This window comes from Phyllostomus hastatus, unplaced genomic scaffold, assembly GCF_019186645.2.
Source record: "Phyllostomus hastatus isolate PE091 unplaced genomic scaffold, TTU_PhHast_1.1 phas_scaffold_442, whole genome shotgun sequence".
Lineage (NCBI taxonomy): Eukaryota > Metazoa > Chordata > Mammalia > Chiroptera > Phyllostomidae > Phyllostomus > Phyllostomus hastatus.
Window position 1 is genome coordinate 3,320,285 of NW_025334030.1, and position 18,025 is coordinate 3,338,309.

An 18,025-nucleotide genomic window follows, 5' to 3' on the forward strand; every position below is an offset into this window, starting at 1 on the left:
TTACAGGCTTGTTGGAAGATTACATGAGATAATCTACGTTAGATATTAGAACAGTGCCTGACATGTTGAAGCATGCAGTGAACATACTTTTCCAGGCAAAGACAATTATCTTCTTGGCCCTTCTTCACAGGGCCTTAGAACTGCCTTTGTAATAAACACATGCATGCAAGGAAGCCATTTCACTGTACTTTGTACTATGGAAAAATAGTTTCAGACTTAAGGAATTCAGCTAATTTATCAAGGTCCCCCCCAAAAAATCCAAAGGTTTTTCATGTAAGAATTTTGATTTTTAAAGTCTCCATTGTTTTATAGAACCTGCTGGATGAAATAGCAAGAAGGGAACAGGAAGTACAGAAAGTCTGCACTCATTCCCAGCAGTACCAGCAAGCTGTCAAGGTGAGAAGTGAGATCCGCCCAGAGTGTAAAACATCAGGGCCTCTGGGGAGAGAGGCACAGGGCCTGGCAGGCTCATCCTCAGGCCCTGTTGGCAGCTCTGCAAACTGGCATAGCCCTTTGGGAAAAAAATATGGTACTAGGCATCAAATACTAGGAAGGGATTTTCTACTGTTTGAAGCAGTAAACCAGGGGGGAATTTATCCTAAAGGAAAAATAACCTAGACAGACAAACTAGTAATAACCTAAATGTTCGGTAGCAGAGGAACGGCTAGGTAAATGATCATCCATCCACTTGATGGACTGTAAAGCCATCAAACTGATAGACCAGAAGATTTAGGAGGTGGCAACATGAGTTAAATGAAGAAAGCAGAACATCACTCTCTAGGCATGGGGAGAAGGCCTGAAGGGAGCTCTCTGGGGTGGAGGGGAACTGTGGGTGTACTTTTTCTGGTCTCACATGTTGTTCAGGGATGTAGCTATATATTATTATGCATTGAGGATTCTAAAAAAACTCCTGGCAGCCAGTACAGGATGCAGCTGAGTGGAAGACCACTGCAGTCAGCTGGAAGGACTGTAAGAACATTCCAATCTCAACTGACCTTCTCTGCCCTCTGCTATGTCTCTCCCCCAGGACTACGAGTTAGAAGCAGAGAAGCTAAGGTCCCTTCTTGACTTGGAGAATGGAAGGAGCAGCCACGTGAGCAAGAGAGCCAGGCTCCAGTCCCCTGCTGCCAAAGTGAGGGAAGAGGTGAGCTCTGTGGCTAGGCATTCTCAGGGCTGCCCAGCCTTCCAGGGAGCACGGCATGCACACCTCAGAGATGATGTATGTGCAATAGGGAAACGGGGCTGAGAACTCTCCTGGGTGCAGAGAGGTTTGGTAAGAGAAGAATGAACTTGTTCTGGGGCAGTGACATTGATATACCTAGAAAGACAGCCTGTTACAATTATCTGGGTCAGAGCCATGGATTAGAGAGGTTCCCACTTTGCTCCCCCCACCCAGTAAATACATAGGAGGCTGAGATTATTTCCTCTATGCATGAGAACGTTAACACTCAAACAGAGATTTGCTCTAGGCCACTGAGAATTTAGACTTCTAACTTTAAATCCAGTTTTCTCTCCACTGAATAAGACTGTAGAACACCTGGTAGGAAGGAGTAAGAAACTACCCAAATACTACTCAATACCCAAATGCCAGATTTTTCAAAACTTGTCCTAGCTCTTTCTTGCTTAGCCTGTTGACTCCTGTTCACTGAATGCTCTCCTATAGGAAGCGGCTCTCACTGCCAAGTTCACTGAAGTTAACGCTGTCAACAGACAGAGGCTGCAGAACCTGGAGTTTGCTCTGAATCTGCTGAGACAGGTAATGAATGAATCTTAGCGTAACACAACATTCTACTCAAAACTGTTCTAACAGGTAAGAAACAAGACTCACTCAGCCTCAAGCAAACAGCCTGTAAACTAGTGGGAGCGGCCCTTGCAAATGCAGCTGGGCAGCACCAGTGCAAATACTGGCCCAAGCCAATGCCCTGCTGAGTATAACTTACGTATTCCAACCAACAGACATTTACTGAGTACCCAGTAAAAGGTAATATTTTTAGAAGTCGCTAACGTTTATGACAGCACTGTAATAATAAGAAACTGGAAGCAACTCAATATTGATCAGCAATAGGTAATTAAATGATGGTCTGTCCACATGTAGCTGTTAAACAGTGAAGCCAGGCTCTCTGTGCTGCTGTGAAGTTCTGTCTCCATATATAAAGAGCAACAAGCCAGGTGTAGAACAGGGGACTGAGTATCTGTGAAGAAAAACAAACATGGCACACACTAAAAATATACTTGCTTTAAGATGACACATACCGTTCTAGCAATAGTACAGGACCAGAGGTGGAAAACTATGATTTCACTTCACACTTTAATACATTTTAAAAATATTTTACCAGATGCCTGTAAAAAAAAAAAACCCTAAATTAGTTGTTTCACTTTTTTTTTTAAAGCCTGACCTGAGGATATGTTTAAGTGATTTGGGAGAGAAAGTTTGGGCAGGGGTAGAGAGAGACAGACATAGATGTGAGAGAGAAACATCCATCAGTTGCCATATGCACCCTGACTGAGAATCAAAGCTGCAATCTAGGTATATGCCCTGATCAGGGATCAAACCCGTGACCCTTCGGTGTACAGGGCGATGTTCCAACCAAGTCAGCCACCTGGCCAGGGCTGTTTTACCATTAAAAAAAATTTTTTTTATAAGTTTATTTTTTTTAAAGATTTTCTTTCTTTTTAGAGAGGGGAAGGGAGGGAGAGAAAGAGAGAGAGAAACATCAATGTGTGGCTGCTTCTTGTGCACTCCTTACTGGGGTCCTGGCCCGCAACCCAGGCTTGTGCCCTAGATTGGGAATCAAACCCGCAACCCTTTGGTTCACAGTCCCATTGAGCCACACCAGCCTGGGCTGTTTTACCATTTTTAAACGTAACCCTAGAACTCCTGTGAACCCAGCATATAGGGTCCCTTACAGATCACAGGACCACCAGTCTGACCTGTTCACAGGTGACCAGGTGGCAACAGACCATGTGGAGAGTCTGGCTTTAACCATGCACTGTCTTCTCCTTCTCAGCAGCCAGAGATAGGAGTGACCCATGAGACCCAGCAAGGGAACAAGCTGGGCTCCAGAGTAGAGGAGACGTGGAAGATTCAGAAGGAACTGGATGAGGAGACTGAGCGGAGGCAGCAGCTGGAGAATGAGGTCAAGAGTGCCCAGGAAGAAATCCAGGTTCTGCAGAATCAGAATCCCCAGGAAGCAGTGGTAAGGAAGGAGGTGCTGAAGAAGGTTCCAGACCCTGAACTTGAGGAGAGCTTCCAGCAGATGCAGCGGACACTGACAGAGGAGCAGCACAAAAACCAGCTGCTCCAGGAGGAGCTGGAGGCACTGCAGCTGCGGCTATGTGCCTTGGAGCAGGAGACCAGGAATGGAGGGCAGGAGTATATAGTCAAAGAGGTCCTGCGCATTGAGCCGGACAGATCCCAGGCAGATGAGGTCCTGAAACTGAGGGAGGAGCTGGAGGAGCTGAGGCGGCAGAAGGGCACCAGGGAAGCAGAGGCGGTCCTCCTGCAGCAGCGCATTGCAGCCCTGGCTGAGGAGAAGAGCCATGCGCAGGAGAAGGTCACTGAGAAGGAGGTGGTGAAACTGCAGAATGACCCCCAGCTGGAGGCCGAATACCGGCAGCTGCAGGAGGACCAGCAGAGGGAGAGCAAGCGCAGGGAGAAGCAGGAGGAGGAGCTGAGCTTCCTGCAGGACAAGCTGAAGAGACTAGAGAAGGAGAGAGCTATGGCTGAGGGGAAGGTCACCGTCAAGGAGGTGCTCAAGGTGGAAAAGGACATGGCAGCTGAGAGAGAGGCTGGTGACCTAAAACGCCAGTATGAGGATGAGGCTGCCAAGGCTCGAGCCCACCAGAGGGAGAAGAGTGAGCTGCTCCGAAAGATTTGGGCCTTGGAAGAGGAAAACGCCAAAGTGGTGGTACAGGAGAAGGTGCGGGAGATCGTCCGGCCAGACCCCAAGGCAGAGAGTGAAGTGGCCAACCTCAGGCTGGAGCTTGTGGAGCAGGAGCGCAAGTACCGGGGTGCCGAGGAACAGCTGAAGAGCTACCAGGGCGAGCTGGAGGCACTGAGGAGGCGGGGCCCCCAGGTGGAAGTCAAAGAAGTGACAAAAGAAGTCATTAAGTATAAGACTGACCCTGAGATGGAGAAAGAGCTCCAGAGGCTCCGGGAGGAGATTGTGGACAAGACCAGACTCATTGAAAGGTGTGATTTAGAGATCTACCAGCTGAAGCAAGAGATTCAGTCCCTGAAAGACACTAAACCCCAGGTACAGACCAAGGAGGTAGTCCAGGAGATCCTCCAGTTCCAGGAAGACCCCCAAACCAAAGAGGAAGTAGAGTCGTTGAGGGCCAGACTATCAGAGGAACAGAAAAAGCAAGTGGATCTGGAAAGGGAGAGGGCTTCCCAACAGGAGAAGATCAAACAGAAGGAGGAGGAGCTTTCCCAGGTGAAAGAAAAGGTGGTCCAACAGGAGGTAGTCAGGTATGAGGAGGAGCCAGGCTTGCGAGCTGAAGTGGATGCCTTCACGGAGAGCATTGACATGGAGCTCCGGCAGATTGACCACCTCCGAGGGGAGCTGCGGCGGCTACAGCGCAGACGGGCAGAGCTGGAGCGCCAGCTGGAAGAGCTGGAGCGTGAGCGGCAGGCTCGCAGGGAGGCGGAGCTGGAGGTACAGCGGCTAAAGCAACGGCTTGCTGACCTGGAGAAGGAGGAGGGGGAAGCCCGAGAGAAAGTGACCCTCAAGCAGAAAGTGGTTCTGCAGCAGGACCCCCAGCAGGCCCGGGAGCACTCCCTGCTCAAACTCCAGCTGGAGGAAGAAAGGCACCGGCGGCAGGTCCTGGAGAGCGAGCTTGAGACCCTGAAGCAGCAGCTCCTCAACCTGGAGAAAATGGAGGTCAAGGAAAAGGTGGTCTTCTCAGAAAGCATCCAGGTGGAGAAAGGTGACACTGAACAAGAAATTCAGAAGCTTAAGAGCAGCCTGGAGGAGGAGAGCCGGGGCAAGAGAGAACTGGACGCGGAGGTGAGCCGGCTGGAAGCCAAGCTGTCAGAGCTGGAGTTCCACAACTCCAAGTCATCCAAAGAGCTGGACTTTCTTAGGGAAGAAAACCACAAACTACAGCTAGAGCGGCAAAACCTGGAGCTGGAGACCCGGAGGCTGCAATCGGAAATTGAAATGGCAGCAATGGAAACACGAGACCTAAGAAACATGACCACAGTGGACTCTGGGACAAACCTCGACTCCAAACTGTGGTCCCTGGAGAGAGAACTGGAAGACCTCAAGAGACTCTCCAAAGATAAAGATCTTGAGATCGATGAACTGCAGAAGCGCCTGGGCTCCGTGGCCGTCAAGAGGGAGCAGAGGGAGAACCATCTGCGGCGCTCCATCGTGGTCATCGACCCTGACACAGGCCGGGAGCTGTCCCCAGAGGAAGCCCATCGGGCTGGCCTCATAGACTGGAACATGTTTGTGAAACTCAGAAGTCAGGAGTGTGACTGGGAGGAAATATCAGTCAAGGGTCCCAATGGGGAGTCTTCTGTAATCCATGACAGGAAGTCTGGCAAGAAGTTCTCCATTGAAGAGGCCTTACAGAACGGAAGGCTGACAACTGCTCAGTATGACCGCTATGTCAACAAGGATATGTCCATCCAAGAGCTTGCTGTCTTGGTGTCTGGACAGAAGTAGGCACAGCCTTGCCTTTGGTCTTCTTGGAAGCTGACACTGGCTCTCTCCTACCCTACAACCTAGCCCTAGTGTCTTCTCCCTGGCCCTGTGCAGGCTCCTAGTCCGTGAGGAGCTGAGTGTGCCACCCACACCCTCTCTGCCAAACTACTCAGTGCAGCTCATGTACAAGAGGAATGGGCATTGGCTGCACCATCATTCAACCCAGGTGAGAGACCTGCTTCGTCCTCCAATGATTCAAAATCACAAAGGCCTTCTTTTCTCTCCCTCTTCCTACACACTCCTATCAACAGACCCTTTGTGTGACACCTGGAAGCAATCTGAATACTACTAAAGCATAAGACAACTGAGGCAGACAAGCCACTCCATGCAGCACTGGCCTTCGCACACCATATGGAGAAACTCTTTCCCCACACCCTTCCATTCATCAAAGGACTGGGCCCCTTGGGACTGCCGACCTGCACTCACACCCCTCCAAGAGTTTGGCTGACAGCCTACTTTCCATCATACTTCTAATGGTGAGACAGATCTGGGATCTGTGCCAGAGAGGATGCAAAGAAACCAGCACAGTGTCTGGCCCTCTATTAGCCAGACTATCTCAGAAAAATGCACCATTAGAGACTGTTCTCTGGTTCTGAAATTAAAGTGGTTTCACAGTGGACTGTGTTGCTGGTAGCCTTAGCTTCAGTGCCTTACAGATCTTGCTTATTCTCTAACTGGTACATAGGTGTACTACATAGTTGATTTTTTACCAAACAAATTTCGGGTTCTCTGTATCTGTATTATGTAAGAAAATGGAAAGTAATAGGGAACTCCACTTATAGCACAAAAATAAACACCTGGTGGCTTGACTCTAATTTCATGCTAAGTGTGTTTCTTCCTCTTTTGCATGTGTGGTTTATTACCCCTATTCCTTCTTGACTCTCAGCCAAAATGGATATCCTATGTAGATATTTACCAGTGATAATCACAGTTCTTATGGGAGTAAGAATTATTAGCAAATACGGTAAAGAGAAAAGAAGGAGAAACAATGTATTGGAAACCTTGAAACAATTTATTAAGTTGCTTTATACAAGATTAACAATTTCCACACCACCCCCTAACACCAACCCAGTGGCTGCACCAAAGCCACAGCCCCTTTCACACCTAAGAAACGGCTGCACCAAGGAAAGCCCTGCAGCACCGCAGCCCCCAGGCCCGGAGCCCGCTCTGCCTGTAGATCTGCCTTGCCATGGCTAAGTCATTCACTCTTTCGTTACCACAAATAAAGCATAAACAAGAAAAAGAAATCTCCCCATCAAAGAAACATTTCCCTGAGGCAAGAGGCATCACTAGATTCCTACAAATGAGGGTATTCTGCTCCAGCTGCACACTCAATGGTATGGGGGGAAGAGGGGGCACTGCAAGGGGGAACCCGGTGACTCGGGCAGAAAAGGAGCTCAGGGGTGGTCTCTGCACTGCTCTGAGCTCAGCAATACAAATCTCTTCTTTGGCTCTTTTGCTACTTCCTAAGACTATCCTGTAAACAAACTGGAAATCCAAGTTGCAAAAAGTATATATAATAAAGGGATAAGGAACCCATGTAGCCCCATGTGAAACACGTGTTGGTTCTTATGTAGTGAGTCAGAGCAGAGGCCTTGCTCCCCAGACACCAGGCAAACCTCAGCGTGAAGCATTGAGTACTGGGCCCTGGGTGTCAGGAACTAAAAGAGCTGCCCGTGTCTCTACATAGCTATGCATTCTGAGAAGGCTATTTACTCTCAAAAACATTTGAAATCACTTAGCTGGAGCAGTCAGTTCAGACTTGCCTTATGGCACAGACTTCACAGGACAGGCAAATGCCCTAAAACTCCTTGTGAAGCAGCCAATGGTTAAATGGGAACACCATAATGACTTGGGAGCTCCAGAGTTGTCTTAGTCTGTCTCTGACACACTCTCCAATTCTGTGGTGAATCACCCTGAAGTCAGGCATAGTCCCACTGCCTGGAGAGCGCTAGGACTTCAAGGCCATCTATATAGCAGATGCTCCACAAAGGCCCATACCTGCAGCTCTGCCTGAGAATGATTTTTAAATAAAATAAACTGGAATGTCTGTCTGTAACTTGTAACCCCTCATATCCTCAACCTCAAAGAGATAAAGGACGCCTTTGGGGCTCTTCAGCCCACCTGATGAACTCTGGAAAAAACAAACAGGGTCCCTGGCTGAACTGGGACCTAGGATTTGGAGTCCCAGGTGACCTTTAAGTCAGGACGGCACAGGTTATGATGAGCAATAATAAAAACCTCAAATAAACTGGCTATGTCTTAAGTACAGACATCTTTTAAAAAGGTCTTCATCTGAGATCCACTCAGAGGGCCAAGTGTACGTGTGTCTAGTTCTGCTCCACCATAAAGGCACTGGAATTATGTCTTCCATATGACATGCGAAAATATGACGTGCGAAGAACAGTCCCATTCTATCCAATGCATTTAATGGTAATGATGAAAACTGAGCTAAAAATAAGTGTCTTTAAAAATCCTATCACAATTGTTGAATCTACAAAGGTCTTTTCTCTGAAAGGGCTTCATTGTCATGTTTCGAGGATAAACTGGCCCCCACGATGAGCACACACTAGGTGTTCCGAGTAATTTTCAAAGAGACAAGGTAAGTCTCCCAACTGTGGCATTAGCTTGGGTTTTTGACCACTGAGCACACAGTCTGAGGATGGAATGGACAACATGACATCCAGGGACCCTAGTGTGGCCAAAAGGAGCCCCTGACCAGTAGGGTGCCATGAGGTACTCTGACCAAATGCCAGGGGATTGGGCAGATTTACAACACAGGCGTGCCAACTGCTCAGTCCTGCCACCAGAGCTCCATACATGACCCAGTACACTCCCCAACCTAGAGCTGCCCCTCCAACGATTGTCCACAACAAAGCCACGAGGCCCGGATCACCAGGCCAGTCAGTACCTCTGGAGAAGCACGATGCCGCTCCCCTAACTGAAGGCACGTCACAAATGCCAAGAGACGTTCCACTTAGCACTCACGCCTTCTCCAGAAGAAAACCAATCGGCAGAAAGAGCACACTGATTATCCAGTTTCAGAGACCTACTAGTTCAGCTTTCAGCCTTTCCTCTGAAGAGGTCACAATTTCCGTGGAACACTGGGCCCTTTCCCATGAAGCTGAGAAGCATCTGAAAAAGAATAAGAAAAACAACATAAATCTTTCAGGATCTCTGATTCCCTTAAGGCAGCAGTAACCAAACCTCAAGGAGATCACCTTAAACAGCAAGAGCCTCTGTACATTCAGTATTCTGAGGTTCAAATAAGCCAAAAATACTTGACAAGGGTGATTTGAGTATGTCTTTACTTGTAGCAGCCTGCAGACCCTCTGCACCATGAAGGCAGCTGCTCACTAAGTGCTGTGTTCACAGACAGCACCTCTGCTATGCAATGTGGGCCTACAACTATGTAGTCAAGAACTTGGCTACAACTACCCTCCTGTGACAAACCGGCCTTCCATGATGAGGTTTGACAGTCATACTGAACTCAAGGAGCAATCAGCATTCTGACCATCAAAAGACCCTCTGTTTCTATAAAGACAAGTTCAAAGTCACTAGCATTTTGAGTCCACATAGGAAACAAAGCAAGGCAGAAACAAGCCACACAATTAAAATGCCCAGACAGCTTCTCATTACAACTACTCATGGAATCCTACAGCCTGAAGAATGTCTAGAGGAGAGAAGAAGAACCTACTCAGTTAGCCTGTTTTAGCAATAGATGCTTTTCTGATAGCCTCTTAATGTCCAGAGGAAAAACAGGAAAGAAACGGTAAAGAAAGCACTTTTCCCTTTTGTGTTGAAAATACCACAGGCTCGACAGTCATCTTTCCAATGGCTCTTTAATTATCATTTCAGTTTGAAAGGGTGACATACCTGAAAGCAAGCAGAGGCAGTGCAATCTCCTTTTGAAAAACCACAAGCCCTCTCCCAGGAAGCTCTGCAACCCCTACATTATAACCTCAGCTACAGCAGCAACCAGTTTGCGTGAGTCCACTACATTTTACTGTTTCTCCAGTGGAAAATGGAGTTAACTATTGATACAGGCTTTGCTCTCAGTTTTTCTATGAAAACTAACAATTCCATATTGGAGATTTACAATCTACTCATGCACCCAAATGGCCTCTGGCATTCACTACAAATGGATCAGCCTAGGACATGGAGGCCAGGGACCCAGAGCAAATCTGGAAGAGACAGACCAGAGCTCTCAGTACAGCAGGTCTCGGCATGCCCAGCTGGACGATTCTCCATCTTACTCCTACCAGGGACCAATCTGCCAGAGTGGCTCCAGGCTCAGCTTCCTGAAGAATGGCTCTCCCTGACCAGTGTGACCCCTGGTCATTTCTGGAGCAGGTCTAGAATTGTAATGCAATAGGCCAAAACCAAGATTCCTGAGGCTCTACACCAGCATTCCATTAGCTGTATTTAATAATCAGGTCCCAGGACAGGGTGAGGCCAGTCGCTGATGACAAAGGTGCCAGCTTCTCATAGCTATAAACATAGGGCTCGTAGAGGGTCCCTTTCTGAAAGCCACTGCTCTCACAGAGGAAAAGCAAGAAGCAAAAAAATGGAAACACTGCCCCCCAAGTCCTGTTGTGCCCCCAACTCTCTTTTACATCTGAACTGAATTGACAGCTGCTCTTCTCTTGGATACACACTTACATCAGAGGTAAAAGTTCCTCCTGAAAACCCTGCCACTGTGACCTCTCACTACTACTTGGACTTCCCTTTGATTTCAACTAAGTTTACAGAGCCTTCTGTTGGCTGGTATCAGCTGGAAGGCGTAGCAGCTTGAATTTAAAGGCCTGCAGTACCCCAATGGCTGAGGATTCCTCTGCCTCACACACAGGTCACCATGACTTCCTCCATGATAACATGGGACAAGGCTGACCCAGTGACAGCGAACCAGGGGAAATCACAAAGTGGAAGAAGCCTGTGTTATTCTCAGTACCCACAGAGCCACGGCCTCAAACAACAAACCAAGACAACACAGTGACAACAAGGTGAAGACACTGGAATCTTTGGCAACCGACAAGGCATCTACTGGGTGGAGACGGGAATGGTGCACAGTGCGCATAGCACTCCGACCACCTGGCAATTACCTGGCAGACTCTGCGGGACGTGGGTGGACACGGCAGCATGTGGGAGAGGTGCTGCGTGGGGTGGGCTGGAGTGCAAACCAGCCAGGAGACCTGAGAGAAAACAGGAAGGGAGAAAAGAACAAAACACACACATTGAAGACGGGAACAGAAAAGCAGCCTCGGCAGTCCAGAGCTCCAGATGGCCTACTGGCCTGCCCTGGGTAAAAGCCCCTGAAGAGGGGCTCAGCACGATCCCCAACAATGTTACCCATAGCCACACACCAGACACACACAGAAACCTGGTACATGACAACAGAACTCACTGGTCACAGCAGAAGTCCTGGGGCACCTTCTGTGCCTCCAGCATGAGGAGAAGGGGACAAGCACTTACTGTGACTGAGGCCATGATGAAATGTTCCAGGGGCTGGGCCCGTGACGATGGCATCCTTGGAGACCCCTGCTTTGGCAGAGGAGTCGGCGCTAAAGGAAAGCATATGGAGAGGAAACGGGGAAATGATCCCCAGGGAGTTCGAGTTCACAGCCCCAGGCAGCTTTGGGCTGCCTGTCTTGTAGGACGAGGACAGCAGATTTAAGGGCGATGAGCTGGTCAGCAGCACAGTCCCACTCGTTCCTTTCTGGGAAGTAAACACAGAAAAGGGTCAGAGCTTCAGCCTGTCCATGGCCTGCTCACAAACCAAACCTGCTAATGCACAGGGCAAGGACATGCACATGAATGTCGGCTGCCTCTTACGCAAGCACTCTAGCCTGCATCCCCAAAGAAGAAAGACAAAAGTCTCTAAACTGTCCTGGTATGTCTACCAGGACTCAGTGTTCACTTTATAAAATAGGATATCAAATACACTTCCATTACGCAACAAAGAAAGGGAAGAATACCATATATAGACATCCACAAATGTAGGTATATTGAAATATGTGTATGTGTATATTTATAAAAATAAAACATACACATTTGTATTCATTGTAATAACACAAAGGTATTAATCTTTGTTTTTAGAAAGAAACATAAAAACCCTTGGTGGGTGGAACACAGCAGAAGCAGGTGAGACCTTGCTGAACATACCTTTCTATAGTTTTATCTTTGCAACCACAGTCATTTTATATATTGAAAAATGAAAAGATCCTTTTCCTATTTCCCTAACCTGCATCCAAAATTCTGAAGTTCCCACAGGCAACCCCCACCAACTAATGGACTCCATCAGATGGCCTCTATATAAACTGCAGATTCCTTCAAAACCCAATGAAGAGAATAACTTTCAGAAGTTACTCATCTTCCTATGGCATAAACATCTCCACATAATGATCTGATAGGCAGTGTTATTTTTACTGACTTTTTTGGAGAGAGAGACAGGTAGGAAACTATAAAAGGAAAGTTCTGTGGCTCTTTCTGTACCCCCACCCCTACCCCCTCAGATCCATAGCCTCCCTGCAAACACCACGCTGACCAGTTCTCACCCTCCTAAGAAGTTTCAGGCTCTCTTGGGATTTTTGCCAACAGGAAAGATAAGACCAGAAAACAAGAAGTCCAGTCTTTCTGATTTCTGGGCTTACTGTTCCTACCAGACCTTCAATGTCAGTTCTCACTGTCTGACCAGGGCAAGGCTGGTAGCCTTGTCTGCAAGACCCGTGGGGGCAGCTGCTATACCCAGACACTCACTGGCAAGGAGGTAGAAGATGTCACGCTGCTAGCTGCACTGGGCTTCAGGGAGGAGGTCAGTAACTTGGCCACTCCCTGTGTCCCACCACTAGAATCTCCATTTGGACCACCGGGAGGGGCCACCAGGGTCAGCTTCTGGGAAACAGGTGGTTTTTTCACTGCAGAGCCTGGGACAGGTCGGCTGGCAGGCTGTCCTGTAGAGGGAGGCTGTGCACTGGGGAGTAGATTCCCGGAAGTGGAGCTCTGGACTGGTGTTCCTCCAGAGGAAGAAGTGCCAGAAGAAATCCCGTGTTTAGAGATAGAGCCGGAAAAGGGGCTATTCTTGTAAGATGGCCCTGAAGAGCTGGCTGAGTGCTGTTTTGATGGATGGCTCAGGGCAGCAGAGGACAAGGTTGGGGCCTTATGAGAACTGCTGCTGGAGGCTGGTGTGCCTCCTGACGAGGCTGGTGTGGAGGAATGGAAGCTCTGGCCTTTGGCTGCTGTCTTCACGAGCTGGAGGAGGGAACGATGACACTGTGGGGAAGAAGGCTTTGGGCCCTGGAGCTTATTGACAAATGGAGCTGGGGGTGTGAAACTCTTTTGCTGCTGAGTGCCTGCATGAAAGACTCTTACTTGGGGGCCAGGCACGGGAGCTGCTGCCTGGGGTGCATGAGACGTCCGTGGCAAACCATGGTGTTTTGCTTTGGACTGGTGCCCTTCTGGCAGGCTCTTGCTCAGGGAAGCCTGACAGGAGAGCTCTTTGTAGCCAGAACTCTCTGGTTTTTTCTCCTGAGAGGATTGCCCCAGTGCCAGAGCCTGTTCAGCCAAAAAATTGAGGGGTGACTGCAGAGAGCTAGAGGGTGGTGGGGCAGAAGGGCTAGCCTTCGGGAAGTTCCTTTTTTCTTCCGTACATAAAACACCTGCAACTTTCTCTGCAGGTGCTTTTGAGGCTGTAGGCAGTGTGAACTCAGAGCTCCCACTTGCTCTGCTGTTCAGCACAGTCAGTTCCTTGGACACAGCCTCCAAGGAGGAGGCTGAATTATGGATCATGTCTCCATCCAATGAGTCTTCTAGGCTGGCAGAAGCAGGATTTCCAAGGTTGCCCAGTGCCTGGGATGGCAGCTCCCTGTTTGCAGCTCCAGTGCTCAGGCCTCCTCCCGGGTGTTCTGAAGGCAAAGCCAGAGGGCCGCCAATCTGGCCTGATGGGATGGAAACCTTTTTATCAGGCTTAGTAGATGATTCCTAAAGAAAAGCAGAAATGCTGATGTTTAGAAATGTCCAAAGATGCCAACACTGACCCTGTTGTGAGAATGTAAGTATGAGAACACCACAAGGTCCCAAAATTAGGCCCTCCTATACAATCACAAACAAGGGGAAAGAGAGTAGGTGGCAGGCCTATGTGGACTTGAACAAGTCCAGCTGGCTGGAGCTGGGCTTACCCAAGCATGCTCTGGTGCTAAGTACACAGACAACCAACAGAGAACCTCTTCTTTTTTCTGTTTCTGAAAAAATGCAAGACTTGAGCAGACACTCTCCCTATTGGCACTCACATTTCTCAGAATGCCCCTTAGCTATAATCAGAAAGTAATACACAGCAGGAAACTACCTTGAATTAGTTTCCTTTTCCTCCTTGGTTTTCCCCAGCACCTGTTTCCTCAGGGTTTCAAAAGAAAAGTCCTTTCATGGGAGTAGGAATGGGGTCTCTTGCATCACTCCTACACCCCAAGCGCTAAATGCAGTATGTCTCAGACATTGTAGAAGCTCAACAGACACTTAGGAATAAACAATTTGCACAGCTTATTCTCCCAGGTTGTTCTGTCATGGTTAAGAGCATTATAAAGCCTCAGGAACTAGTAAAATTTTAGTAAAACAGCAATTTCTACTGCATCGAGGGGTTTCTGAAATACCTATGATCATTTTCAGTCTCTATTTTCTAATCATTGTACTTTCTTTCATTTCTGCTAGGTAAACTCAAAAAAGCCATCTGTCCTTTCTGCTGTAGCTATAGACTAACCTGAACTATGCTAGGAGTGTATTCTTCCATAAAAAGATCATCACAGTATAGTACCCTCACATAAACAAGGGCTTTTCACTCCTCAGAAGCCTGTCAGGAAGACCTCATTTAACCCCACAACAGCCTGGGGAAATGGCCAGGTGGGTACTGCTCCCTAGAACTGAAGATGGAGGGTACTCAGTGGCCTGGCTCAGGTCTGCCCTGACAACAACCCGAGGCCCCTCTGGTGGGCCTGGCCTGCCTCTTGGTACAGCCTCAAGAGTGCCATCCTGAAGAGCTGTCACTCAGACCAGCAAAGCTCAATGAGCTGCCATAGTCATTTAAGGTTTCATGAGCATGGCTGGAAAAAGATGAGAACAGATGGCATATGATCCAAGCAGACTGACTCACCTTCACCTTGATTTTGGAAGGAGCTATTACTTTCTTCTTGGCCCTGTACAAAATGAACACAGTAAAGGTTTAGAGGAGATGCATCAAGAAGATAAAAATGACAGTAGTCTTGAGAAATAAAAACAATGAGACACTCACAGGATTGATGTCAGGTGCCCATGGCCTCTTCTGCTCTCCTTAAACAGAGTCCTGAAACAAACATAGAATACTGGGCAGTTTGCATAAACTCCCTGAAAGCAGGGACTCTGCTTCTAGAGCTTCCAACCATCCCTGATACTCAGTACCTACTACTCACTAAATGTCAGAGCACTACTTACTTCACTGCTGGTGAGAGGATCAAAAGTGGCAGTGCTGGCCACCTGAAAGCCAAGAGTCTAGGATTTATTAAAAAAAACAAAACAAAACAAAAAACCCACAAAAACACTATGGCTCTGCACCCAAATTTCCCACAGTGATTTTTCTCTGTGAAAAATCATAAAAGGCAAGAGTGCTTTCCATATTGCTGATTTTCATTCCTTCCAAGAGTCAAATGTGTACTGACCCACAGCATGTCTCTTTCCAGAGAATCTCAACAAAATTATCTTTATGCCCTTCCCTTCATACCTTCAAGAGTCCAATCTGTAAGGAGAGATCAATTCCAACTACAAATGGATTACTGAAACAAGAAAAGACTCCATGATTTGTTCAACCTACAGAAGAATCAACCCCAATCAAGAACACTGGCTCCAACAGAGGATTCTGGGAGATGGCAGAGCAGGAAGCACCAGAATTAATCCTCTCCCCATCTGGACACCAATTTCACTGGCAAGAACCAATTTTGGAACTCTAGAGCCTGTTCAAAGCTTACAACTTCTAGGAGAAGGCTTGAATGGATAAATTATGGGTTAATTTCAGGTGATTTCAGCTCTTAGCACAGGAGCAGTTATCCATCCCCTAACCCCATAGTAGGCAACTGTGCACCAATCCCCAGATGTGGCCTGCTCACAGCTTGTGGGATCTAGGGTGGGCAAAAGAACCCTATCCTACAAATATCTGGGATCTGTGTTCTAATTATTGATTGCTGCTTCTGACCACAGAGGGCAGCCATTGTTTCTCTTTTTGCCATTGCTGCAAACCCCTGCACCTTTGGTTTAAGTGACTCCTAGGAAATTTAAAGGGCCAGTGCCCTTTTCTTAACTTCATCATTTTTCGATTTTCCTGTTTTGAAGTGAAACATTAAAGACTAGGCCATTCAAAACCACTGCATATATGGGTAAAATTAGGAAGTGACTATGTGTGCCCTAGAAAGTCTCAGAAAAGACCTATGAAAACATTAAATTTACACCTCAGGCTGAACCTCAGCACATAGACAGCCTAAAAAATAAACAACCAATAATAATAATAACAACAACAGAAGAAATCCCTAAGGAGGGGGAATTTAATTTCCAGAGTTACCACATTATTCAATTTAAATGTCTAGTGTTCTACAAAAATAACCACAAGGAATACAAAGAAACGGAAAAACGTGACCCAAAGAAAAATAAATAAAATTAATAGAAACTGTCCCTGAAAAAGATCAAATGACAACTATATCAGACAAACACTTTAAAATATTTGTCTTAAAGGAACCCAAAGAACTAAAGGAAGAGGTGGAGAAAATCAAAATTATGTGTGAAGAAATGAAAATATCAATGAAGAGATAGAAATCCTAAAAAGAAACAAAAAATAATAATTCTGGAGCTGAAAACTATTAATAACTGCAATGAAAAATTCACAAAGGGTTTCAAAGGCATATGTGAGCAGGCAGAAAAAAGCAGTGAACTTGAAGATGGAAGAATGAGAATTATCAAGTCTGAGAAACCAAAAGAAAAAAAATGAAGAAAAGCAAGCAGAGACTAAGGGACTTATGGGACATAATTGAGCAGACCGGCATGGACACCACACACTAAAGAAGCCCCAGAAGGAGAGAAAGAGAAGGAGCAGGAAGAATAGTGAAGAAATAATGGCCAAAAACTTCCAAAATGTGATGAAAAACATGAATAGAAATATCCAATAAGGCTTCTGGTAAAAATAGCTGAGTACGGAAACACTGTAGTTGCCTACTTCTACAACCACATCAAAATTCTGACTAAACTACAGAGCACCCATCATGTACAGTCCCTGCAGTCTAGCTGAACAGGAGTGCTACAGCTCAACATACAAGGACAGACAAAAATACCTGAAATATATATTTTTAAATTGTGTATTTATTTTTACATGTTTAAACTTCAGTCACCTTCAAAGCACTCTCCATTTGATGCAACGCCTCTATCAAGACATTTTTTCCACTGTTCAAAACAGTTTTTGAACTCATCCATTTTGATGCCTTTTTAGTGCTTCTGCTGTTTTTTTTTGTTTGTTTGTTTTATCTTTTCCACATCAGCAAAATATTTCTTTGAAAACTTTCTTCATCCGTAGAAACGAGAAAAGTTGCTTGGGGAAAAATTGGACAAATAGGTAAGGTGGGGCATAGGGGTTATGCTGTTTTTGGTCAAAAACTGCTGGACACTCAGCCATGTGTGGGCAGGTGCACTCGTAAATCATCCATCATGAAATGGGCAAACGTGATGAAAGAGTCTTCAAAAACAAAATTCACTGAAGCCAAATGCAGCCTCTCATAGCAATGCCAGCTGGTACACTAATACAGATGGGTTCCCAGAACACTGAACTATCAGGGAAAGCCTGTAATGCAAGGGGCCCACCCTCCAGAAGATAATGCACATTGGGCCATATTGAGACTGGTAAGAGAGACACAGCTGCCAAATGGGTTGGTCCCACATCCACGTGTAGTGTTTAAAAATCGAGAGGGATATCTTGGCTATAGCAGTTTCCCCTAAAAAGCAAGGAGTCCCGCCCTGCACTAAGATCCCCAGACCAGAGTTCCAATGCCAGGATAGAAGTCCCCAAACTTCTGGCTGTGAAAACCAGCAGATTTGGGGTTAAGTAAGACAGAGGGCAGCTGGAGTCCCAGGTGTTCCACTAAAACAGAAGTGTTAAACTCATTTTCACCAGGGGCCACATAAGCCTTGTGGTTGCCTTCAAAGGGCCAAATGTAATTTTAATTCCATAACAGTTAAGGAGCAATTACATTTATTTATACAGTCCTAAAATTATTTTGGCCCTTTGAAGTCAACCACGAGGCTTATGTGGCCCCAGT

At 46.9% G+C, this 18,025-nt stretch overlaps 2 protein-coding genes across 7 annotated transcripts in view; one reads left to right on the forward strand and one right to left on the reverse strand.

Annotated features, from left to right (window-relative positions):
* The window catches only part of PPL (periplakin), a 46,356-nt gene extending 39,830 nt beyond the window's left edge, over positions 1-6,526 (forward strand). Inside the window, exons 19-22 of one of the 2 annotated variants that reach the window (XM_045820697.1) lie at positions 313-396; positions 1,028-1,144; positions 1,664-1,756; positions 3,009-6,526. In XM_045820697.1, the coding sequence (XP_045676653.1) occupies positions 313-396; positions 1,028-1,144; positions 1,664-1,756; positions 3,009-5,672 (2,958 nt within the window). In that variant the 3' untranslated portion in view covers positions 5,673-6,526. The remainder of the gene's footprint in view (positions 1-312; positions 397-1,027; positions 1,145-1,663; positions 1,757-3,008) is intronic. The other variant, XM_045820698.1, reaches the window with a different exon arrangement.
* Positions 6,527-6,704: 178 nt separating this feature from the next.
* The window catches only part of UBN1 (ubinuclein 1), a 57,342-nt gene continuing 46,021 nt past the window's right edge, over positions 6,705-18,025 (reverse strand). For 3 of the 5 annotated variants that reach the window (XM_045820600.1, XM_045820597.1, XM_045820598.1), the window contains 6 exons: positions 14,989-15,039; positions 14,851-14,893; positions 12,468-13,688; positions 11,184-11,427; positions 10,814-10,903; positions 6,705-8,846 (listed from right to left, as the gene is read on the reverse strand). In XM_045820600.1, coding sequence (XP_045676556.1) covers positions 8,797-8,846; positions 10,814-10,903; positions 11,184-11,427; positions 12,468-13,688; positions 14,851-14,893; positions 14,989-15,039 — 1,699 coding nt within the window. In that variant the 3' untranslated portion in view covers positions 6,705-8,796. The remainder of the gene's footprint in view (positions 8,847-10,813; positions 10,904-11,183; positions 11,428-12,467; positions 13,689-14,850; positions 14,894-14,988; positions 15,040-18,025) is intronic. The other 2 variants (XM_045820599.1, XM_045820601.1) reach the window with 1 other exon arrangement.